Source organism: Astatotilapia calliptera, chromosome 11 (assembly GCF_900246225.1).
Source record: "Astatotilapia calliptera chromosome 11, fAstCal1.2, whole genome shotgun sequence".
Taxonomy (NCBI): Eukaryota; Metazoa; Chordata; class Actinopteri; order Cichliformes; family Cichlidae; genus Astatotilapia; species Astatotilapia calliptera.
Genome location: NC_039312.1, coordinates 27,912,528 through 27,938,267, shown reverse-complemented (window position 1 = coordinate 27,938,267; position 25,740 = coordinate 27,912,528). Strand labels below are relative to the sequence as shown.

At 40.0% G+C, this 25,740-nt stretch overlaps 1 protein-coding gene across 1 annotated transcript in view; it reads right to left on the bottom strand.

Annotated features, from left to right (window-relative positions):
* Positions 1-25,740, bottom strand: part of LOC113031425 (neural-cadherin) — a 141,365-nt gene that overhangs the window by 30,938 nt on the left and 84,687 nt on the right. The window contains exons 13-16 of the mRNA XM_026183492.1: positions 18,536-18,785; positions 17,315-17,442; positions 17,045-17,231; positions 16,748-16,891 (exon numbers count right to left, since the gene is read on the bottom strand). Coding sequence (XP_026039277.1) covers positions 16,748-16,891; positions 17,045-17,231; positions 17,315-17,442; positions 18,536-18,785 — 709 coding nt within the window. The remainder of the gene's footprint in view (positions 1-16,747; positions 16,892-17,044; positions 17,232-17,314; positions 17,443-18,535; positions 18,786-25,740) is intronic.

Here is a 25,740-nt window from a genome sequence, read left to right as displayed (position 1 = left end):
ATCATTGTTGTGTTGCATTTTTGCTTTGGTAGAGTACGAGTTGGGCTTTCTAAAACTAAAATTTTGCCTGGTAACGGGGGCATAAATAAAGAATCTTTTGACATTTTATAAAATATTAAGTTATCATAATTACATATAAGTGTATAGATGTGATACTAAAATTGCAACACTAATGACCAGCGTCTCATGTTATGCAAATGCTCTTCCTGTGGTGCTAGTCTGATGAAAGCTCTAATTTTTAAAGATCAGTCACAGTCAAGTGATTATCACTGTGGTAAAAATGTCTCCCATTTTTTTCTTATCTATGCCCCATTAAAAAATAAAAAAAGTTAACCAAAAATGTGAACCAAAAATTGAGGTAAGACTCAAACTGTGGATTGAGAAAACCCTTAATCCTCTGCACACAGAATTATAATAAAATGAGGTTTTGTAAGAAGCCATAATATAAGCTTTCTGGTCAAATTCTTCAGTAGAATCAGGTATTTCTCTTACAGTTGGGGTTATTAATACCTTGGCCTCCTCAAAATCTCCTCACACAAACAGTCGTTTCCCCATCACGCAATTAATTTTCTAGAGACCTACAGAAAGGCTCAGAATTAAAGTAAGATGTGCTTTTTGTTACAGCAGAAACTTGGGTTATTCTGTTGTGACTATTTAAGATTTAGGTCCATTTAAATTGGATAGTATGAATAGACACACTTCTTGTATACTGAAACTCTCACACATTTTCCATTGTGTTTCCAGAACAGATGAGTCGGACACGAGTCGGCCTTTAGTCGGCCCGAGGGTCCAGTGAAAGGTACTGAAAATGCATCCTGATCAGATGCCACTCTCTCACCTCTGCTGTCAAAAATGTAGCTGTTGCTCTACTCAGAGAAAGAGTAAAGACTTCAGATATGTGGTGGGAACCCACATAAGGAAACTAATTTCATATATTATTTGCAACCACATATTTTCAGTCATGACCACAGGTGATGGCCTGAATGTACACTGACTGTTCAGTCTGCAGCTTTTTCCGCTCACCACAGCAGCCAGTTATGATGTCTGCAGTACCGCTCACTCTCACTTCAGTTACCCTCACTACTAAACAACGCCTCAAGAACAGCAGCTCACTTGGGACATCGACTCACTTTCAACTCTGACACGGTTACAAACTGTCATTTCTTCATTTCTCTATTGTCTGCCATTTGATCCCATCTCTTCCTGCAATCTTTGGTCTCCTTCCTGCTTTTTTTTCTGCTCCTGAAGGACTGGTCGCAACAGAAAGTGGCAAACTTCTGAGAGCACTGTTCTTTAACGGCATCATGCGTTGTTCTTGGTGGATTTACCCGACAAATGTCACAGGGACAAAAGGATTTTCCAGAAGGAGAATAACAAAAGCAAAGTCCTCTTTCAGTTGCTCCCTTTAAGGGTCGCCACAGCAAATCAACTGCCTCTCACCTTGTCCCCAGCTGACTCCTTCATCCCACCAACCCCATGTTTGTCCTAAAATAATGAAAGCAAAGCGAAACACCCTTTTGTAGTTTTTACCTTTACTATTTCTACTAATATTTTCAATCACATGTTCAGTGATTTTGCAGACTAAAACTATGGTTGGCTTTTATTTCAATGTGTGTTGTAAATACACAGTTTTTTCCATAAGTTCTCTAAGTATTAAAAATGATTCTTTGAACTGATGCCACAATATTTTTCTATGTCTTGCTAACTGCTTTGATGTCTAACCCCAATCAAAAAGCTTGTAAAAATGAAAATGATGTCATGTAATGCAAGTAAAGTCCAAAACAGAAACTTTATATTGGCTAGTTTTAATTAAGGAAGTATAGCAGATTATCTGCTAATTGGAAGGTTGGTAGTTCGATCCCTGGCTGCTCCAGTCTCCCTGAAACAGACTGAACCCAGATCTGCTTGTGATTCATTCATTGGAGAGTTAAAGTTAGAAAGAAAGCACTTAGATAAAAACATTGGGTGAATGAGACCTGTTGTGTTGAGTTCTACATTAAAAAAAGAAAATTATATTTAATATCTAGGGTCAAGTGGATTAATCCATGTTACTACTCCGGCTCCCAAATGCCGAATCTTGATGTTATTCTAAGCTGAAAACATATTAATGATTCTGCTCAGCAGAGTAAAATAACCTTCAGTCAATGAGGCGATACTGACTTCCCAGTAAATGGAGGAGACCCACTCTTGGTGACATTCGTAGGACTCATGACAGCTTTTTAACCATTTAATCAAACATAAAATAACTGAAACAGCAGTTTTTAAATTATGGAAAAAAATGTAGATTTCCATTTTCTTATAATGTGAATACACTTTTTTCGGTGACTTGCATCTTTGCCTTAAATGCTTTGGTGACCAGTTTTTGAAGATGAGTTTACACGAACCACAGTGTATACATCCAACTTGACTAATTTCCCCCTCTCCTTCTTCTCTTCTCACATTGACGGCTCTTTAGTTTTCTTTCTTTCCTGCTTTCTCCATGTGCCTCCATCCCTCTAGCCTACCATTTCTTTCAGCTTTGCTATGCAGTCCTGTTTTCTTCCTTTGATTATTTTTTCTTGCCACAGTCTTTTCTTCCTTCCTTAACTCTCCTTCATGTATCTTCCTCCCAAATCTTTTATTCTCCTCCTACTTCCGTCTGTTCTTTAGGCTTTTTGTCCACTTGTTTTGATAATCTACTTTCATCCCTCTTTCCCTTCACTTCTTTCATCTTTCTGTTGCTTTTCCATCTCATTCTCTAGTCTCTTTCCTTTCCTTGTCTTTCCTCTGTTGGCTTTCCCTCTACTTTCCTGATGAACTGAAGAAATGCCAGCACACACACACATAGGGACATGGTAAACATGGCAAACACATACACACACAGATGTATGTTCAGGGCCCAGAGGCAGGTCTGTCTTGGTCCGGCTAGCTCTCTGTTTACCGGCACCAATGAGACTTTAGGAGACAAACACCATCTGTGGAGACATGGAGGACCTTCATTACGACACTGGAGAGTGTGTGTGCTCGTTTGTGTGCGAGGAAAAAGCTTAAGTGCACTGGTCCGTCACAGCCTCCAAGCACGACGTGTTGTGACACTCAGCGAGCGAGTTAGTGTGTGTGTGTAAATGTGAGTGTGTGTAAATGTGTGTAAGGAGAGTAGCTCCAGCGGTTTTTGCCTCCGGCAGCCTCCCTAATGATCAGTCTGGCCATATGGTGTTGCCCTCTTAACACATACACACACATATGAACACACACACACGCACATGCTAGGGGATAGAGCTGATTTAATTCGCAGCCTAGCAGGAGGCCCAAATTGAGATTAAGGTCAGATCTCTGCTCCTTGTGAGGTGGACCGGAGGGGAAAGTCGTCCCTGAGCAGTGACTGCAGGTTGACACTCTGAAGGACTAAACTCATATTTGGAGGAAGTTTCATTTCGTTTTACAACCACATTAGAAAATATCACATGTTGTGGCCTCAGATGCCTGCAAGAGATACTGTGGATATTTGAAATTCAGCTGGCTGCAGTACCCAGAAATCTTGAGTAGAGCCATGTATTTATTCCAACATGACAGAAAACATTAAGCCTGATATGTGATGGTAGATTTTGGAGTAAGGTTTCCCCAGTAATCGGTAAAACGCATCCTAAAATGACAAATTCGAATACAAATAACCGAAAGCTAAATTTACAGTGTAAAAATTAAATATTAGTCTGCTGCATGACTGAGCAATTGGAGGGTCCAAAGACATTAGACCCTCCAGACATATGCATCTTCCAGGTTGTGACAGATGGTGACAGCTGTGGTTCCAAAGAGACTTTCGATGCAATGGAAATCGATGTGAATCTTAATCACTGTAAACACTGATGTTATGGACTCAGTCACTCATTTTGGGTCATAGTGAAGAAGAATTAAGTCTATTTTCCAAATCTTGGTCATACCATGTTTAAAAATCAAAGGTTATCTGTGGTATGAAACCACAAACTCATTCAATAACGGGCTGTCACTCACAACTAATTAGTTAATGGGCAAAGTCAGGCTGTCCCTTCTCATCACATATGTTTTTTTGGGTTCTTTTTTTTAGCAAAAGCAAATATGCTCATCTTGAGGCTTCAAAAGAGGACTTAATGAATAGATACATCCATCTTCTCCTGTTATTGTGTGCTATAACTGTTATTCATGTAATAATAAGTTCTGTAAATATTAATATCTGACTTTTCGATATAGATTCTAGCAAGGTGCTAGAACCTCCTGAGATATTTCTATATTGATATGATCCGTAATATTTACTCAGCACATCAATGATGTGAATCTCCTTTTCTACCACATTTTCAAGGTGCTCTGATCTGAAGAAGATCTGTTGACTGTGGAGGCTATCTATCTATCTATCTATCTATCTATCTATCTATCTATCTATCTATCTATCTATCTGTCTGTCTGTCTGTCTGTCTGTCTGTCTGTTTCAAGGTGTTGTGCATTCAGACATACTCCTTTGCATATTTGGTTCTAATGAGTTGTTATGTGAGTTGATGTTGCTTTCTTATCTGTTCGAATCAGTTAGAACCATTTTCACCCACAGAACTTCCAATGACTGGATATGTGAAAATCCCATTCGATCACAGGTCTCTGAAATACTCCGACCAGCCCATCTGGCACCAACAACCATGCTGCATTTACAGTTTTTCTCAGTCGCTTTGGTGCGTTTCTCAGAACACCATTAACATTTGCACAGCAGTTAGTGCATTTCCCAAAACAATTAGTGCAAACTGCAAAACCTAGTGGATAGCCTGCAAAAGCACGTCACATGCACAGAATTGATTATCCATACCTCAAAAGCAAGTATCCATGTCAATGAAACTGTCAGTGCCATCAAAATGAAAAGTCTTGACACCATCTTTATGAACAAGATAGTCAAATGGCATATTCATGTTTCCACTATGACAGTTTATAATTTCAGTGTTTCCCATTGCAAAAACAATTGGTGACACCTGAAAATGCTGACGACAGCACTATGGCCTACCTGTACAGCCATCTGAAATGTGCAGTAAAGTCACTGTAGATGTTATGGGAGTCTTGGGAGTAACTGAGACACTGAATACGTACGTTTCACATTTCCATTGTGTAGAAGTGTTTGTAATCCTACAGAATTGTGCAAAAGAAAAATATGCTACAGTCACTTGTGCACTGTAGAATACATGTAAACATAAAATCACCCATTTGGTAGAGCTGTGCACTAATGTGAACAATAAACAGCACATGTAACAGTACAGTAAATCATTCTGACACATCCAGACGTTCCTGTCTGTCTGGCCACATATTTTCATCTACATCACAACAGATGTTATCCCTTGCAATGCAGCGAGGAAAGTATCTCCTGGAGTGGCGAATCCATCCTCTGCAGGACCCTGCTGTGATGTCGTCACATGCTGCATCCATGGCTGCTAGCAGGGCCATTTGCTCATGTGGATTTCATTTTTCTTGAGTACTCTGTCAATTGTTGAAATTGAAACAGATTCAATATTGCCAAATACCGTGTAATTCTCTATGACAGCGCTTTGTATGTCTCTCAGCTTTATTGCATTGTTTGCAATGACCATTGCACAAATGGCTTCTTCTTGCTGTGGGGTAAAAAGGGGCCCTCTTCCGCCTCCGCGAGGTTGTCTTACAATCCTATGTGGTGCAGAGTAAACTTTTTGTGAAATTGCAAATACAGTACAGTAACATGTGATGTGTCTGAGATGGCACAGTACAGTACAGTGTATTACTGTTTGCATACCTGTTTTCCCTACGGAATGTTTGAATGATTGAACTGACAGTAGTTCTTCCAATATTGGGTTGCACCCTTCGACCAGCCTCCTCCATGGTGAGGCCGTGATTGACAACATGGTCCACAACTGTAGCCCTTATTTCATTAGGAATCCGCCTATATCTGCCTCTTCTCCCTCTTCCCCTTCCCCTTCCTCCCCGCATCCTCACCCCTCTTCCACGGTGCTGACCTTCCATTTTGTGTCACAGAAGTGTAGAAATGGTACACACTAGCTCCTGCGCAGTTTATATATGCTTGCCAATTGGGGATTCACAGGATTCATCCATAATTGACAGTGAACAAGTTGTTTGTCATTGGTTACAACTAAACTTTCACACGCCTCCTCATGAGTGACAGCTGTAATTCACCCGAGATCAATTGTTCAATTTCGGAGACATTTCCAGGAACAATGATACAGAAAGGTATAGGATTTGCTTGACAGATGGCCAATATTTGGCATGTGATAACTAGTTCAACAATTTTGTGTGTGATGACTCAAGCAATGGATGTATGAATATTAGTTTTATTGGGAACGACTATTCAGCATCCATAGGTATGATTACTTTTGACTGACATGACATAAGCAAATGGAAATGTCAGAAAGCAGCAGGGAAATGTATGGAAGCAACTGATTCATGTCCAAAATCATTTGCAGTTTGTTCAGAGAGAGGAGAAATTGCTACTATGATGTGCACAAATGACTGAGTGTTGTGGAGGTTGAACTAATAGTTATGAGAATTTCAATTCTGATCTGAGAAACGCACCAAAGCGACTGAGAAAAACTGTAAAGTCAATTAAATCACTTTTCTTCCACATTCTGGTGTTTTTTTTCCTCTCTGTCTACATGTCTAGATGCACTGAATTTCTTCCACGTGATTGGGTCATTAGATGCAGTTGAACAGGCGTACATAACAAATGAGTGTAAGTGACAATTTAACTGATACAAAACTATAAAAATAATGTTTTCACAAGTAATAAATATTGGTATAGTTTTAATTTCATAAAATGTAAACATAGCATTGGCCTGGAGATGAGGAACTGCGATAGAGCATTAAACACTGTTTGCTTATAAACTGTGTACAGTGGTCCCTAAAGATGATGCACAGGAAAGGGCAAAAGCATGGGATTTTTGCATTTTTGTTTTGCTTGCAAATCATCGTGGAGCATCTTAACAGTCTGTCTGGAGAATAATCAAGGCCTGCAAACAATTTTCAAGTATAAAGGGGGAAAAACTCAGATTTCTGGGGCTCTCCTACAGGACACATCTTTAAAACACACTGTTTCATGTTTATTAGTTTGAGGCAATGGTTTCGTCTGTTAGTAGGAAAACCTAGAACAATAGGTATGTGCACTGCTACCAGCAGATGATGAATATTTTGCTAAAGACCAGATGGAAGGTCTAATACGGAAAGGTGTGTTACAATTGTATGTATAAATATGACAAACACGTTCAACATTAATTTTGGTTTTTCTGGGCTTTGACCTCATTGTCCCCCCTCTCCCTGCTGAGCTAAGGTCAGGAAGCCAATATGGTTTCCTGTTGTGAAAGGGTGATACAAACTTACCACCTCAGGGGACTCAGAGACTGCATTAAAGGCAGCAAGGAGAGAAGAATAAGCAGCTCGCTGAGGGCTTAAACACTGCTATGATTAAAGCTGTGTTGCAGTGACTGAAGTGTGGTATCTAAATGCAGCAACAAACTCAACTTAGCAAACAGGCTAAGCTTCATTTAGTAGAATTGTTACACACTCTGATGGCTTGACTTTGGACTGCAAATCAGGAACCTTTGTGTCCCAGATCCATCCAATCCTAACCATCATAACCATCACCTCCATTCAGTACAATGTAAAATTACATGAACAATCACTCACATTCACACATACTTCATTAGCTCAACTTCACTGCAGTAGTAGGTAGTTGTGCATGTGTACTAAACCCAGGGGCGACGCGAGACTGAAACGCCAGACTCAGCAGAATTTTAAAAAAGCCCCTTGATCTCATTACAAGATGATCTTAGTTCGGCAGTTTTTTTACACTAGTAGGACCAAATTTACCCAGAAAACACGACGGGTGACAAAAGCTGCTGCACCTAATCAGCTTTAGGTTGGAGAGGAGGGGGTAAAGAGAGGTAATCTAAACCCGCCCTTCCCCCGTCACCTCAACTCTACCTTAGGTTATATTACAACAAACACCAAATCAAGCTGAAACAAATGCAGGAACTATTCAGCAAAGGAAAGCGTTGGCGTGTGTGTACGTATGTGCGCTTAGTCCCTGGTAATTGTGTTTGAGTGACCTACAGTTTATGTCTGGAATGAAGGTCACCGGTGCTTCAACATCTGTCAGCTTCAACAACAAACTGTGGTCATAATGTACAACACACACACACACACACACACACACACACACACACACACACACACACACACACACACACACACACACACACACAGCTGAAGCCAAGGTGACGGCTGCTTTGCTGCATTTTAGAGGATAAAACCTTGAGTTCTGTTTACAGCTAATCAAACTTGAGATTGGAGCTTTCAGGAGTTTGATTTTTTTCACCTTCAGTTAGCATTACACACACACGCACACTTTTTAATCTGCCTAACATGTACACACATGCTCTACACATGCATATAAACAATGTATCTGATCTCCATATAACATGGGAAGGAATCTGACTGAAAAAACACCAAAATGCATCAGAGGTAAATGAGCCTAAAATCTGCATAGCTTGCAATAAGATGATAATGAAAATGACTCATTTGCCATTTTGGAAACATGGACATGTTCACTGTAGAAGAATGTGAATCAGCTCATGCAAGCCAGTGTTTGTGCAATAAAACACAAGATAGATAAAACAACTTTTATGCATTACATAATGGACAACGGCGAGGACTGCAAATCAGTATGGGCTAGAAGTCCGTGCTCACTATTCACCAGCATATTATTTTCCAGGAAAAATAAATCAACAGTTTGATGACAAATGAACGACAGATTTGTCGCTTTGCCAACTGTCATTTTTCAAAAGGCGACTGACTGATAACTTGAACAGACCTGAAACTAGAAAGGTTTGGGCAGCAAGTAAAAAATTGCAAAATTGGACTAAGTTAAAAAAACAGGTCAGAGAAAACAGTTATTCACGGAAATCTTTTTTATATTTTACAGTAATGATTGCTTTGAGTTCTGTGAACATATGTGATAATGTAATTACAAAAATGTTCAACAAAATATAAATAGAAGCACATTAAAAATATTGCAACATAGCACTCTTAAAGATAACATTAGGAGGGCAGATGGCAGTGCTAATGTTTGTCTACCAAAGTGTTGGATTCTGCTGCTCTCACAATAGAGACAAAGCAGTAAGAGAAAGTAAGTGACACAAGGTATTTCTCTTGATTCAGGAAACAGTGAATCAAACGCCCGCATGTCTTCTAATAACTGTAATTACAGAAATGCAAACATAGCAATTCAGTGCAGCCACTGAACTGCAATTGTTACTTTTTAAGATACTGAGCTATAATCTATAAAAAGCAAATCACAAAAGAGCAACAACAGAGCAAACACTGAAAACAATCTAATTAAGGTTTAGTTATATCTAACCACCAAATATGACTAGAACTTAACAACCGAGTTATTAGAGGTAGAAAGATGCAGTTATTATGGACATATGATAAATATTTACAAACATTTCACCCTGATCTCCCTCTTTTACGCTCACAGAGCTGATTCAGCATGGATCAGATCTGGGGGTTTAGTTAATCTCACCCTTACCAACGTGCCTGTTAGGAAGGTTTAAGGGATGTTTAAGCCAACACGGCTGGTTTTCTTTATCTGAGCCTTTGGACCCCCAAGTGGTATAGGGCCGAGGAGTGTTTGTTGATTACTACGGGGAGTCTCTGGCGAGACAAAAAAAGTGGGGATAAAGCGTCAGCAAGAAAAAAAGGTTAAAGATTTGTACAGCTTTTTGCAATCTTAGCATCTCTTAATCCAGTGTTCAGCGTCTTTCAGAACCTCACGGGATCAGTCTGAGGGGGGTAAAATACTAAATCTAGACATTTCCAGGAATAAGGCCACATAAAAAAGACAAAACAATAAAAAAAGAGAAAAATAAATAAAACAGCTATTTTAACTGACTGACTGAACTACTTTCAATAAAAATTAGAAAGCAAAGCAGATTTTCAGACACAAGCCTCAAAATATGGAGCGCTCCCAGAGAAAAAGAATTTACAGGGTTTATGAAGGTGCTCAAATGAAAATGAACCATAAATTAATCAACAAGTCAAGGGCCAGAAAATAAAGTGAAACTTCTGTTTTCAATTTATTTGTTTTCTTATATTACAGTTTTTCTCGATTGCTTAAACACTATAACCAGGCCTCTAAACTAAAATTTCAAAACCGTAACGCTATTGGTCAAAAAGCTCACCCATTTCCCTGAACTATAAACACTATTCCCTGCTTTGACACATGACTCAAATTTGGTGAACTGTTACTGCAAAACTCTACACACAAATCCCTACATTTTACAGTGCTTACACCATGTAGTCATTTAGAAAGCACTAGCATGCAATAATGTTAACTTAAGTCAGCATAGCTTGAGCTCAATTAGCACACAATTAACCAGGTGGAAACACTAGGAGTCAAAATTTAGCACACACCAATCAGAACCTGCGATGGATAGATAAAAGGGCCAAAGTCAGCTCATTCAGGTTTGAAACAATGGATCCAAAGAGATGCAAAGGAAGAGGACGTGGTGGAGAAAGAGGACGTGGTGAAGGAGGAGGACGTGGTGGAGGAGGTGGAGGTGGAGAACGACGGCGACAAGGAAGGGGAAGAGCAAGGGCAACAAGACAGTCAGTCTCGGATGAAATTCGAGCCACTTTAGTTGACCATGTCCTTGTCCATGGGATGACTATGAGGGAGGCTGGGCAACGAGTACAACCAAATTTGAGTCGCTTCACTGTTGCCTCCATCATCAGAACCGTCAGGGAGGAAAACAGGTAGGTGTACTTGCAGTAAGACTGCTTTGTACAGTAATGTTTAAGTTACTGAACTTATGTGTCTTGAGTTTCAGTATGTTTCCATTATTTGCCTGTAAAATGAATGTGTGACAGTTACACTAATGAGTGCTTCTATTTTTGTAGGACACAGAGACGACCACCTGGTGGAGGCAGGTTAAGGCTTTTGTCGGAGGAGCAAGAGAGGGAACTTGTAAACATGGTAATTGCAAATAATGTAATCCGCCTGCAAGAGATTCAAAGGAGAGTGATTAAGGATGATCATCTTTTTCGAGGCATAAATGCCATCAGCCTCTCCACAATTGACCGCATCCTCCGAAAGAATCAATTCCGGATGAAACAGGCATACCGAGTCCCTTTCGAACGAAACTCTGACAGAGTGAAAAACCAACGTGTGGAATATGTTCAGGTATGAGTTTTGATACTGTATAAAGTATTGTGTACCATCACAGCATGGCAGTTTATGCTGCCATTTCAGCACTCTTGAACTGTGGTTCAGGGTACCGATTGACTCTACTGTGTTATGTGTTTTGCAGAGAATCTTTGAGATTGAAGGACGGCCTGTTCCCCATGAAATAATCTTTGTGGATGAGGCAGGTTTTAACCTGACCAAAAGAAGGAGGAACATAATTGGCCATCGGGCTATTGTAAATGTCCCTGATCAGCGTGGGGGGAATGTCACTATGTGCGCAGCCATCAGCCAACGAGGGGTACTCCACCGCCATGCCGTACTAGGACCCTATAACACTATGCTTCTCCTTGCTTTTCTTGATGGTTTAAGACAACATATGTTCCAGCTGGACTACAGGGAACCAGCACAGCCAGAGCAGCCTCACTACGTTGTTGTGTGGGATAACGTCAGCTTCCATCGCGCTGCTCTGGTTCGTGACTGGTTTACCAATAACCCAAGGTTTTCTAATATCTTTCTGCCTGCATACTCTCCCTTTCTAAACCCGATAGAGGCGTTATTTTCGGCATGGCGGTGGAAAGTGTATGACCGAGAACCTTATGTCCGTGTTCACCTCCTTCAGGCCATGGAAGAAGCCTGCCTAGACATATCAGTAGATGCATGCCAGGGGTGGATCAGGCATGCAAGAGGATTTTACCCCCGCTGCCTGGCTGGGGCCAATATAGCCTGTGATGTGGATGAGATTCTCTGGCCTGACCCAGACCAAAGACAAGATGCTGAGGTGGGATAATGTTTCTGGTGTGTGTTGTACTGTATAGTACATGAATGACAATGTGCCACTGTACATACATTGGTTGCGTCTTTTGTGTTTATCATGTGACAAGGGTTTTGAAGGGGAGAACCATAAGCAACCTAATTGTTTTGGAACTATTGTTTTGAATTAATTGTACCAGTGTGCAAAACTCTGTTGTAGTGTGTGTGTTTTTGAGGGCTTGTGTTTGATGTCTGAGGGCAAAGTTTGGTTTTTCAGCAGGAGTGAATAGTTTTGAGTGTAGAGCTTCATTTTGACCTGGAAATAGGATGTTTGGGGAATTGAGTGAGATGTTATGGATTTGTGTTTACTGTTGTGAGGATATGAGGCGTAGTTTCAAGAAATGTGTTTTAGCAATCGAGAAAAACTGTAATCAAAATTAGGGTCAAGTGGGCCTAGAGTGAGGGGTGGGGTACTTCCTGGACAGGTTACCAGTGTACTACAGGGCTAACCTTCCTTTTTTCATACCAAATATTTTAGTATAAATATTTTTTTAACTTTGCAGTAAGAAATAGTTATAGAATAGTCTCTAACGTCCCATCACAGTGTAACTTTTTCAGCTTGTGGGGATTTCTGTTTGCATTTAAAATGTTACTTTTATTCCTCCTCATGTTTTGCGGGATGTAACCTCGTAACTTTATAGATAATAACATCCTTATATGACTTCATTTACATTATGAACAGTTGGCATGTGTCAGTCAAATGTTCCACATGAAAGGGGAAATTTAATTTTGACTCAGAAGACTATATGATCAACAAAAAAATGACAGTTCTAAGTTAAATGTAAGTACCTTTGCTAACAGATTGCTTTAATGGCTTATTTGAATGTATGATTTCTGTTTTCAATAACTTCAATTACAACTGTAGTTAGAAAAGAGCTGATAGATTATTACTTTGTATTCTCTTCTAGATAAGTCTGACTATCCTGCCTACCTGTCAGACCACTGAGTGTTTTTGCTAAAGATCTCAATATTTTCTGGGGATAGCAATTAGTGGTCATAGAAATAACAGACAAACTAAAAAAAAAGAGAATCACAACTTTAAAAAGGGATGTGCATTCTGCAAATATGACATGACTGATGGTATTTCTGCTGTCATTCTGGCTTTATGAGTCATGCAACATGGTATTTATAAACTCTCAATTACACATGTACTCTGCTGCTACCAGCCAACATGCAAAAGTGCAGGAACGACTTGGACTGAAATTCATCCAGATATTCTTTTAAGCGCTATAGCTTGTTAGCGAAGCCTATAGCAAGTTTGGTTGCGTGCCGAGGTGTTCCTTATTTCTATTTTTAAGAAATTCAGTAAATGGCTCAATTCGGAAGTCTGCTCAAACTGTGGGAAAAAGTATTAAGAAAGGAGACAGTGGAAGACGAGTGACTGGAAGTTTGGGGAACTCCTCAGGGAATCAGGGTGAATATAGAAGATGAATAGGAGGTAGACTGTGTCACACCGTATAAAAGTATATTGCAGTCAACAAGAAAAAAAAAAGGTTAAAGATTACAAAAAGAAAAATAAATAATAAGACATCACTCTTCTTTCCTTCACTCATGCTCTGAGTATAGAAAACCTCAAAGGCGTTGATCTGACGCCAACAGCTGTCATTAAGAGAGAGAGTAGAAGAGAGAGAGGCTTGTTTTTTGTTGTTTGCTGATATTTTTCCTTTTTTTTGCCTCCTGGTGCTTATTGGTTTAGAGCGGAGGAGGAAGAGGAATGAGGGACAAACACAAACAAAGAGACAAACATCAAAACCGCCGACCTCAAGGGAGCAGCGGCACTCGCTAACGAGCTGTGACAGCAAGAAAAGAAGAGAGAAGGAGATAAAACAGAGGAGAGAAAATAAGGAGAGTGGAGACGAGTGACAACAGTGAGGAGAACGGGGACTAATAAATTAAGAAAACTGAAGAGCATGAAAATTTTAAAATCAGTTTTTAAAACTACTTAAATGTACTTCTGTTAGCACAGACACAACTACCCAATTACCCTCCAAAAAAAGAAAACAAAGCAAACAACAACAAAAAAAGCAAGAATACTTTCCACATAACCTGTATATCAAATATGAATGGAGGCACTCTGATGTTAGGTAAGTAGGTTAAACCAAAAATGCTATAATTTAAAATACTGTCACGTAGGTTAAGGTAATTTAACATTCTGGTGCTTCCAAAATGTGGGAGGCGCAGCTTGAGAAGCAATGTTTACTTATCTAACATTATCAGTTTAACGAAGCTAATTTCTTATCAGTGTGAGACTAATTACTGTTAACCAAAACCTACCATGCATGCCACTTAGATTAAAGAAAATGCACTGATTTGAAACATAATCAAGTCAATTCGTTTTTATAAATGAGGATTCTTTGTCATGCATAAAAGTTAGTCATGGAGTTCCACAGGGTCCTGAGTTCGGACCAATACCTTTTAATTTACACATGGGTCTCTCAGGTAATATCTTTAGAAAACAATGCATACATTTCCAATGCCATGCAGATAACAACCAGTTGTATTTATTTGTGAAGCCAGATGACACAAATCAGTAAAACTATAGGGACGATATGTAATTTACGATGTAATTTACAGGAGGAGCTGAGAACATGCTGTATGAGGAGGATATGTTCTTCAATGTGCACATAAAACAAATATACAGGAGTGCCTTCTTTCATCTTCGTAGCATTGTCAAAACTAAACAAAAAATCCTGTCTGAAAGTAATGCTGACAAACTAGTTCATGGATTTATTATGTTGAGGCTGAAATACTCAACTGTAATTCCTCATTATCCGGATCATCTAAAAGTTTCATGAAAAACCCTCAGCTGATCCAAAACACTGCAGTGAGAGTACTAACAGGAAATAGAAAGAGAGATATTTATCCCATATTAGTCTGTTTTAACTAGCTTTTCTTTTTATCTACTTCCCTGTTAAATCCAGAATATATGAACTGAGTTCTTCCTTCACACTGTCACTAAATGCTCACTCATAGGATATCATCTCATTGTTGGGGGTTCATCCTTTAATGCAATATGTTTTTTACCTTACAGTACAAGGGCCTGGAAAGAGCTCTTTGAATAAAGTTGAATTTGAATTCAGCTCAATAAAAAACATTTCTGTTCACGTTAGTCATCTGGAGACCTATGGGAAGTGTAGAGCTTAAAAGTACATGTTTTCATGTGGTATAGACTTGGGCTTTGTATTCAGTTTTATTGTGAAGTCTGAATACATTTAAACGGTTTTATAATTAGTACACAATGGAAAACAGAATAAAACTAAGACTGCTACCTCTATTTGGTGCATTAAACAAAGTAAACAAAGTTACACAAGTAACTATAAATGATTAGTTAACAGTTATAAACAGATGGGTGCCACACTGGTTCTCGTGATTTTATTTAGATATTTTTTAAAGAAGAAAAGAAAGAAAGAAAGAAAGAAAGAAAGTGTACTTTATTGGTCCCCGTGGGGAAAATCCCTCTCTGCATTTAACCCATTCACTCAGTGAAGCAGTGGGCAGCCACTGGGCGAGCAAAGAAGCATTTACATGGAAGTTTACTACAAATTGTACTTTCAACATTTTTCTGGGTCTTTCAGTACAATCAAGCCTGCAAACAGAGGAGTCAGCCATTAATGGCGATCAAAAATAATACAGGTTTAAGGAACTTTTGTTGGTGTAATTTTGCTACATCCATCTTTAATATACACTCTGTGAACTTCAACTAATGACCAGAAACAACAGAAACTGCAAACATTAAGAGTGCCATCAAAGATCATTTACTGTAATGCTGAGTATCCTTATTCTGCCTCACATCTAAAGCCCGATTGTCTGCACAACTGTTTACTCTCAGTTCAACAGAGCATTCATTTTCATTCACTTTGTGTATGTGAACCACACTGGTTAAGCGTGTCCCACTTTGTATTACATCAACAACAAGAGCGGACTGAGTGATTTGCAGGTCTGAATAGATAATGGATAATATCATCCACCATATAAATCCTGTGTGGTAACACTTTAACACTGATCAAGCTTTCATGTGAGGTCTCACAACAACAAACTGGATAATTTCACTAAAGCAAGTAACATATTAGTTTAAACCTGGGCAGCCTGATTTTGAATTTAGACACACATAAAAACAAACAAACAAAACCTCTTCAAATTTATTGCCCACAGTCTCAATAAACAGCAATAAAAATTAAGTGGTTTTTAAGCTGTAAAACGTAGGTGTGCTTTTGTTAAACTGATCCAGACTTTCTAATGTAAGATTTTACAATGAGACATGACCACCAGCTATTGCAGTGGAAGAAAACAAATGTCACCTTATACAGAGCAAAGTTTATCTTAAGAAAAATCAAGAGAAGAGACAAATTCAAAAAAGAAGAGAGCAGAAAATTAGAGTCGATTGAGACAAGAAAAGCAGAAAGGGGAGAAGAGGGGATGCAAATCATCCAAACAGAAGCAAAGAGGCAAAAAGAGGAGAAAGATTATAAAAAAGTATGGAAAGGAAACAGCGCTCAATGGGAGAGGGGAGAGACAGAGAGGCAGGCAACAGATCATTCAGTTCACGCACCTAATTTCTTGCTCAACACTTGTTTTTATGACTAACTGCACACTCAGTCAGAGACTTTGATCAGTTTGACTGAAGTTCACATGAAATCACAAAGAACTGACTTCACTGCCACCACTGACAGCAACAACAACAGGTGCATCCCAGAGAGACAGAAAAACTGCCAGATTCTAACTCACCTTCATCCTCATCGTTGGCCGTGACGGTGATGAGGACGAAGCCGACCTCCTTGTCTTCCTCCACGCTCACCTCATACACCGGTTGGGCAAATGCCGGGGCGTTGTCGTTCACATCGGTGACGAAGATCCTGACATAGGCTGTGTCTGAGTCAAAGTTGGACGGAGGCTTTGCTCAGGAATATAATTTCAACGTATCCAAACACATGCAAGACTCTCTAGACTTTCGTTTTATAAGGTCTGCAAATGATCTCTTTTATATTAATTGGACTGCAGGCCTTCTCTCTGATTGTGCGTTACCTGTGTTAGGCTGGCCCTGCTGGCCTTGTCGGGCCGACTCCGAGCCGTCCTGTGACTGCACCTCTATCAGATATGAAGCTTTCTGCTCACGGTCAAAAGAGGCTCGAGTGAAAATGATCCCACTGTGGGAGTCAATGCTGAAGAACTGAGAGTCCCCACTTTCATCCTTCAGGATCACATAGTGGATCTGAAGAACACAGAGAGATGCAGTGAAGCAGAAAAAGAACAGGAAGTAGAATATCATTAACGATCAGTACAGACGTTTCTCACCATCCCGTGCAGACCAGAGTCCAGATCAGTGGCTGACACCTGAGCCACAGACGTGCCCATCTGCGCTCCTTCGGGAACCGTGGCCTCATAGGTGGACGACAGAAAGAAAGGAACGTTGTCGTTCACGTCTGAGGGGGAAAAAAACAAAAAGAAACAGTAGAAAAAAAATATCCTTTATTTTCCCACATTCATATTTTTTTGTTGTTGAAGGATCTGGCAAAAGAACACATACAGCCTGTCATGTCCATGAAAGCTGATTAAAGTGGATTAAAAACAGACAGAGAAAGAAAATGCTAGAAGGAATGGAAAAGTGAGCAGGAAATAAACAAAGACAGAAAGAAAGAACAAGCAAGACAGAAGGCAAAGAGACAGAAATAAGATTGGATTTTTAGAACAGCAGTAAAGGAGATTAAAAAGTAAAGATGAATTACAGTGAAATAAAGCAGAAAGAGACAAAAAGGCAAAATTTAAAAAAAAAGTCCATCAGAAAGTGAAGCTGGACTATGTCTACCCTCACTAATGAAAACTGAGTTATTAGTGAGGAATTATCCTCCAAACACCCTGAAGAGTCCACAAAGCAGCTTGTCAGCTCACTTTCAAGCTCCGCTAAGCCAATTACAGCGTCCGATGTGGGTTTGTTCAAAGCCAATCAAAGTCAGGAAGTGTTTTCTCCTCTTTCCTTCTCTCCACCCGCCTACAGATGCTGTTTGGGAAGTGAGTCACTGTTAAAGGGAGACGGCATGGAGCTGACACCACCGGTCGCTTCTGTTTTCTTCTTTTTCTGCCAGAAACGACCCTGGATATGAACCGCACTTCATTAATCTTTCTCTTCTCATCATTTCCTCCAGCTTGTCTCTCATTACACCCGAGTTTCTGTTGCTCACCAACGGCTTCTTTACATTTGATGGTCAGAGCTCTGCTACTCATTTTAAAGTCCTTGTAATGGCAACTTTTAAACCACTAAATACTTTGCTTTGTTCATCAATATAGCATATTTAGAATTGTGAACATATCTATCAATATGCAAATAAGTCAATATCTCATCTTTGAGACTCACTCACACTGAGTGCATATAGCCAACAGGGGCCTTGTACTATTTAAATGAAAGAGCTGTAAGTTGATTGGTTACCTGTACAAACCTATGGGACTGAATCCACGTTTTTGACTAGCAGTCTGGCTAAAGGAGTTGAAAATGTTTGACCCTTAACCATACAAACTCACCTGTCACATTAACATAGACCGTGGTAAAGGAGGCGAGCGGCACAGCAGCGACATTCTGCACGCGCACTCTGAGCGTGAAGAAGCGCGTCGTCTCATAGTCGAGGTTCTCGGCTACCAGGATGGACGCCGAGCCGTCGGCCCGGTTTGGTTTCATGTAGAACCGCACTGGCATGTTGGTCTCCGGTACCTGACCCTCCTCCAGGTTGTAGGTCACCCTGGGGTCGCCGAGGGGAGATGTTGCCTTGATGGTCTGTTGACAGAGGGAAAAGAACAAAAGATATGTTTTTGTATCCAAAAGAACCAGCGTCTGCTCGCACATTATGACTGTGTGCGCCTGAGCTTCCTAATGTCACGGCTTTTCCTCATCACTTTGTGTGTGTCGCTTTTCCACTGAAAAAGGGGCAGAGTGATTTGAAAAGCAGAAGAAAAACTTGACAGGAAATGACACTGTGAAATATACTGATGTCATGCACACCAAGGGACAGCAAGCGTGAGCTGGCCATTGAGACTTCACAGACATGGTGGATTATACAGAACTTACCTTTGTAGTGAGGGAGAGACTGAAATTCAGATTTGAAATTCTCTCATGGTACAAACATATTTCTCACATGAGAAAGACCCTTGAAAAATAGTTGATAGCATCAAACTTGTCAAACTAGTAACTTGCTTTTCTATGTTTTCCATCTTTTCCACATTAAATATCTTGGTATCTTATTTTTATTTACCTGCGTTGATCCTCAGTAATGATCACTGTCAAGGGTGTTTCAGTGTTAAAGTACAAAGTCGGAGACTGCAGGAGTCTTGGGGACATCCTTTGAGGATCATGTGATGGATTTCAAAAGTGACTGCTGCTCAAATATTCCAGATACATTAATGAGTTATAGAGTTCTCATCAATGCTAAAGCAAAGTATCCAGCTTGCTTTGATTATTAGAGAGGGAATTATGTGGCTAATCCCAGCTTCCGTGTTGAATTGTGTATCATTTATTAATTGCTAGTAAATATATTTATGTTATTATTTATTTTAAATGAGCACCACCAAAACAAATAACTTGCTTCTCAGGTAGCTGGAAAATCTCATTTAAAATTCCTTTGCCTATTGTAACTAATATAAAAAAACATCTTTGGGTGGAAAGTTCCAACTTACTCTCACCCCAGGGTGTCAATTCATGCTTTTCTTTTAGATTGAACTGGCCATTCAGAAATATGCACAAGGTGTCCTTTGGCTTAAGTGCCAAGGTGTAAGTGCTTACAGCAGAATGGAGAGTGAGAGACAAAGGTCCTCTTTAAAGAGTGTCAAAGTCTGCATTTCGAGCTTGGATGAGCGACATCCCTGAGACTTGGGGTATTTATGATATGCCTGAACATACAGAAGTATATAGAGGACAAAATACTGTGGAAGTTGTTAGAGCTTTACGTCTGAGCTTTATGGAGAAGTTTAGAACCAAGCTGTCATGATTTGAGTACACAAACCTCAGTTTGTGTTCACAAATCAGTGTTCAAGTTAGAATTGCGAAGAATGCAGCTTCTGATACAAGTACTAGAAGGCGGCATATGGGAGAAAATATATAAATGCAAGATCTATAAAAGATATCTAAAAGAAATGCTGCAAGATAAGAGATTGCAGAAGACGAATGTAGGTTTGCTCAGATCTGATGTCATGCCTTTGGGTCTTAAAATCCAGTTTGAAGAGTTTTAAAAGTTTTAAAAATGTGTGTATTTTTAAACAACCTTTAATATTAACTGGCAACACTGCTTTTGTGAAATTCAGTGTTGTTATATGTAGCCTGGTATTTGGAGTTCTTTTTACAAGTGCATCTTTTTCAAAAGCAAGCAGAGTTGGTCGTTTCTGACTAGAATAGGAACAGAGATCATCACTCAGACAGATTACATGCAGTGCCGACAGAACAAAAGATATCCCATATACAGACACTGGAAACTCATCTTCTCAAACCTCTGTTTACTCCTTTTGGGCTTCAAGTTTATAGAGACAGACTTATCTCCATTTCTGAAGCAGTTACTCCCACATTGCGTTATAATCCGTCAAAGGCAGAAGCCAAAGAAGAGTCTGTACTGGTTCATGATGACATCATGTTATCACACAGCTGCTCGTGTCGACAACGAGGTCGTACATCTTTATAACAGCTCCAACGGCTTCCAGATCTTTAAACTATAACACTCACCAGAAAAATGACACCCTAAAATACACAACTACATTTCAAAGAATGCGACGTTTTAACGGCCAGAGGTGCAACTCAGTCCTTCTATGGAAATAAAGCTCTCATGGTGAAAACTTTCCAAAATACCCAAAAAGGATTCGGTTTCTGCTTTGTTGATGTTTGTCCTTTTTGTGTTTTTTTAAAATAAAATATGTGTCTGGATCAGAGTGTGTTGTCCTGAGCTGTTCTTCTACCAGCAGCAGAGCTTTTAAGACTTGTGTTATGCTCCTGGCAGTAGACTAAACTGACCTTAGAGTGAGAAAGTGTGTATGTGTGTGTATTTATGTCCTCAGGGAAATGGAGTCATAAATCTGTTTACACAGTCACATTGTGGAGATATTGCTCCTTTCGGGCACAGAAATTAAATCATTAAACCTTATTACTATAAACCTCTTGCTTATGTTCAGAATGAGTTCAGGTTTAGGTTAAGGTCATAGTTAGGTTAAGTTGGAAGGAAATGCACAAAAAGTCAGTATAATGTCCTTTGAAGTGATGGAAATACGGTGTGTGCTATTGTCCTTCCTGACCGCACACTCCCCACCTTGCCAAGGAGGGGCTGTATTTTCCATGGCTGAGTGATGCCACCTCATTTTACAGTAAGCTATGACCTGGATTGTTAGACACACACACACGCGCGCATGAATTTCCAGTTAATTGACTCACTCTGATTTTTACCACCACAGTTTTTGTTCACTAAAGTGTAAAGGGGCTCATTTATTTAGATTGTAACTTCAGCTAAGATTCCTGTGTCCACTCAGCTGCAAATAAAATATGTCAGGTGGTCTCGGTAGCAAGCTGCGAAGAGGGTCATTGTACGAGTAACAGCAGTTAATATGGAAGCATTCTTGTATCATTAAAGCAGGAGTTTTGAACTGTTGGACAGAAAAAATGCAATACGACCTGTTTAATTAGCAGTTTTTCTGGTATTAATAATTAATGATGATGAAATATGCTTTTACTGGAGGGAGCATGCATGATTTTTTTTAAATCTTCCTACAACGACATGACTGAAAAATCAAGGAGAAAGCAAGGGCTGTCTATGCCTGCTAAGATCCTGCAGGCAGATGAGTGGGAGAGAAAAGGTTGCTGACGACCACTTACGAATAAATCTTTTCTTAATTCAGTGTAACGGTGCATCTGTCAGCCTGACCGCCACATCTATAAATGGTTCCGTAAAATGGCCACTATAAATATAAAGTACAGTCAGTACAGAATCATTTAACCCCTTTAGTTCAGGACATGGTGGCTTCGAGCAAAGACTGAAAGCAGGGGAGAACCTATCTCAGCTCCAGTGTAAGGACAAAAATCACCTCTGAACAACCGTCGCCCTTGTCGTCACTTCCACAAGAGGTAACATGTTTCCCCTGAGTGAGAAATGCTGTCTGCCACTTCAAACACTGAAACCCTTTCAGCCCTCAGACCCAGTGACCACAGCAGCTCCAACAGTCTCAATCTAATGCATTTACCAACTACTTAGTATGCTGGGATGACTACACACTCTCACACACAGAGAAAAACACTTAATTCTAACATTTAATTCTTGCCTGCTTGTATTTGCATGCATCCCTGTTCTGCAAATATTATTGCCACTGTGCTACTTCTCTACTACCTTTCAGACCATCTATCATGCAGTCTTCCTCCACTTCATCTCCATCTTATCCAGATTGCAGAACATCTCAACCGAAGCCACTTCAAGTCATTTGCTAACTGTGTTCCACTACAACTGTCTGAACTCCGGGGGTTCCCATCTCTATTTCCTACTTTTCATATCATCTGCTCTAAGATGTGGATTTTCATCAGAATCTATTAACCGAAAAGAATTTTATGTTACACGCTGTTTCTCCAATTAATTTCATCTTTACTTCCAAACGATCTCTCCTTGTTATATTGATTTTTAACTGATGAGTATAAAATTGACTTTTAATCCATTTTGCTTTCCTGCAGCAGTTATAAAGGACAGATGAGACTCTGACTTTCTTGTTTGGTTTTTCCATTGGTAGTCTCTTAAAAATTTTAAACAGGATGTTAATCTAAAATCTCACAAACAGCCCGAGATGAAGGCATCCGGTTTCAGGTGAAGAGTTGCGCGAGGGTATGTTAGTGGAGCGTGGCTCAGCCTCACAGCAGGCCGAAGCAGCAGAGTGTATGGAATCAGGACTAATGAGAAATCATCTCATTAGACATCAGTGCAGCGTGCTGAAGTTAAGCTGATCAGTGTCTGCCTTCCTCTCCCACACAGATTAATGCCCGTGGAGATATCGCAGCAGATCGCTCTCAGCTGGTGCGGCTGGTGCTGAGAGTGATTCAGCAGCTGGAATACAGATTGCCCTGTCAGCTTCAAATGCTAACAGTTAGCAGTCAGCTGAAAAGGGTAAGGTGGGGTCATCAGGGTTGGTGTGTGTGTTTGTAGGGGTCTGCTCCATTTTTTGATGCTTACATGTGGTAATTACACTTTTAATGGCTCCTTTGCTTATTTATCTGGGAAATAACATAATTAGTGTTTCTGCCTCGTGTGTTTCATGTCTTATTATCTCATTTATCAGCCCGTCACGTGGGTAGCCTTATTAAACTGATACAAATCAGCCGAAAGAAAGAGATGGACGGTGTCTTCCAACGCCCCCCCCCCCCCCCCAACCCCCCACTGTGCTCTCTGTTATCATATTCCCTGTGTTTTCTGGAGCTGAATTCAAAATGTAGTTGTTCTCGTTTGCATATTTTTCTAATAAAATGAACCAAAATACCACACTGTAGAATTGCCCATGCTGACATTTAACATGAGTGATTACATAGAAGGTTCTCTGGCCCATATGCCCGATGGCGACTGGATTGTTTATCTGCAGTCTTTCATAATGAAAATATGGTGATATGAAAAGGCAGACAACTGTCCATCCCTATTGCACGCTATTCAAAAAACTGCAATGCACACAGGTCAGAAATTCCTTCATTTTGTGTGATACTGCAATACATCAGACATATTCTCTTTTATCAGATGCTTGAAATGAACTTCTTTTTATACTTTCCAAATGATTTTTAAGCATCAGTGGATAGCTAGAAGATAGATTTTAAGGTAAATCTAAGAGAATATTTAAAGTCATTTGTGGCCATGAGAGAAAGTGTTTGCATAAGAGCGAACACTAAAAACATCAACAGGATGAGGAAGAAAACAAGAGGAAATCAGCTGATGAGGAGGCCTATTATAACATGCGACTCTCACACACATAAGCAGGAGATGACTTCAGCTTATTGATATGGAGATTTAATACACGCGCGCACGCAGAGCATCTTCCACCTCTGCAGCGGCTCCCTCCCTCTGCCTCGTTAACAATGTGATTAACAGACCTTATTAAGGCTGCTAAATTTAAAACAACAGTTCCTCCTCAGCGCAATTAACACCGCAGGGGAGACAAAGGAGGGAGGAGGAAGAGAGGGAGGAGACATTTCAGCCTTCCATTGTTTTGTATATGTAGCCAGGTTTGGGTAACTTAACATATTTGTCCACTGAATTTATTGCTCATAAAACATTATGTATACATGGTTTCAACATGCAGACAGATGATTCTCAGTTGATCACAGTTTTTTGTTTTTCCTTTGCCAGTATTTTGTCCAACAGTTGTGCATCTGGGCTCAGCTTTCAGGTAATACTTTTTGACAGGGAGAGCGTAGTGGAAAGATTCAGCCTTTTCTAGAGGAATGAAAAATGAAGGAGATGAAACATTGATGAAGGGAGAAAAATCTCACTCCCACAGTTAATTTGAACAAAACAAGACACATTCAACAAGGAACACATTCGTGTAAAGTGTATTCTTTCAGATGCAACTGTATCATCTGATTAAAGGAGAAAGCTCGTGTTATTTTATATTTCTCCTACTGTCAACATAAAAAGACTAAAATCCACACAGCCTTTTTTTTAATCCATCTTTCAGTACCATAAAGCTTTCCTTTCCCTAATTTAGCACCCCTCTTCACTTCTTCTCACTGCATCATACAGCCTCTGTCAGGTTAAAGACAATAATTAAACGTCTGTTTTTCTGAGGTGATAGGAGTCCATTGTGACGCTCCGACAGCAGGTGTAATTTTCTTGCTCTGCTCAATCATCTCTGACAGATGGAGCTGTGGGTGGGAACCCCAATCACCATCATCGTCTTTTCAGCGAAAACACGGTGTCGAAAAGAAGCACAACAACACGCGAACACACACAGGATTACACTTACCCTCCAACTATTTGAAAACTGACTAACCTCCATGAAATCGAGCAGCTGGAGGGTAAAAACTCCTCTACCTTCTAAACCATCAGCTTAGGAATAGGAAGCAAATTAGGATGGAGGGATCAAAAGAGGAAAAAAAATCACCAGAGGTTTACAAGCAAAGTGTGTGTGCATTTGTGCGTGTGTGTGTGTGTGTGTGTGTGTGTGTGAGATTGCAGTGAGTCAGGTGAGACAGACTCGGGGCTGGTTTGTTGTTTGCTCGGCAGAAAATATTTAGAAGTGCTCGGTTAAACGTGCTGACACAGAGAGAGAGGGATGGATGAGCTGGAAAGTGAGGAGAGAGGGATGAAGAAGAAGAAAGAGTATCTCTAGCCTCCTCGGGGTGCTGTGCACAGACGTGAAGCAGGATGTAAATGAAATAGAACTCTTTTACTGCTGCAGGAGGGTGACTGAGTTTAAATATTCCTCCATTTTTACGAGTCATCCCCTTCTCACGCCCATGTCACCTTCGAGCTCTTAGGGCTACTGATACTGATGAAAAGAAACGCGTGCTTCAGTTCCCAGACCGGCACCTTTTCAGTCATACATTCACAAGCCACTTTGTTATGTACACCTGTTCAAATGCTCATTAATGAACATATCTAATCAGCCAAACTGGCAGCAGATATGCTCACGATGACCCGTAGAAGCTCAAACCAAGCATCAGAGTGAGGAAGAAAGGTGATTTAAGTGACTTTGAACGCCAGACTGGATGGTCTGATTATTTCTGAGATTATTTCTGA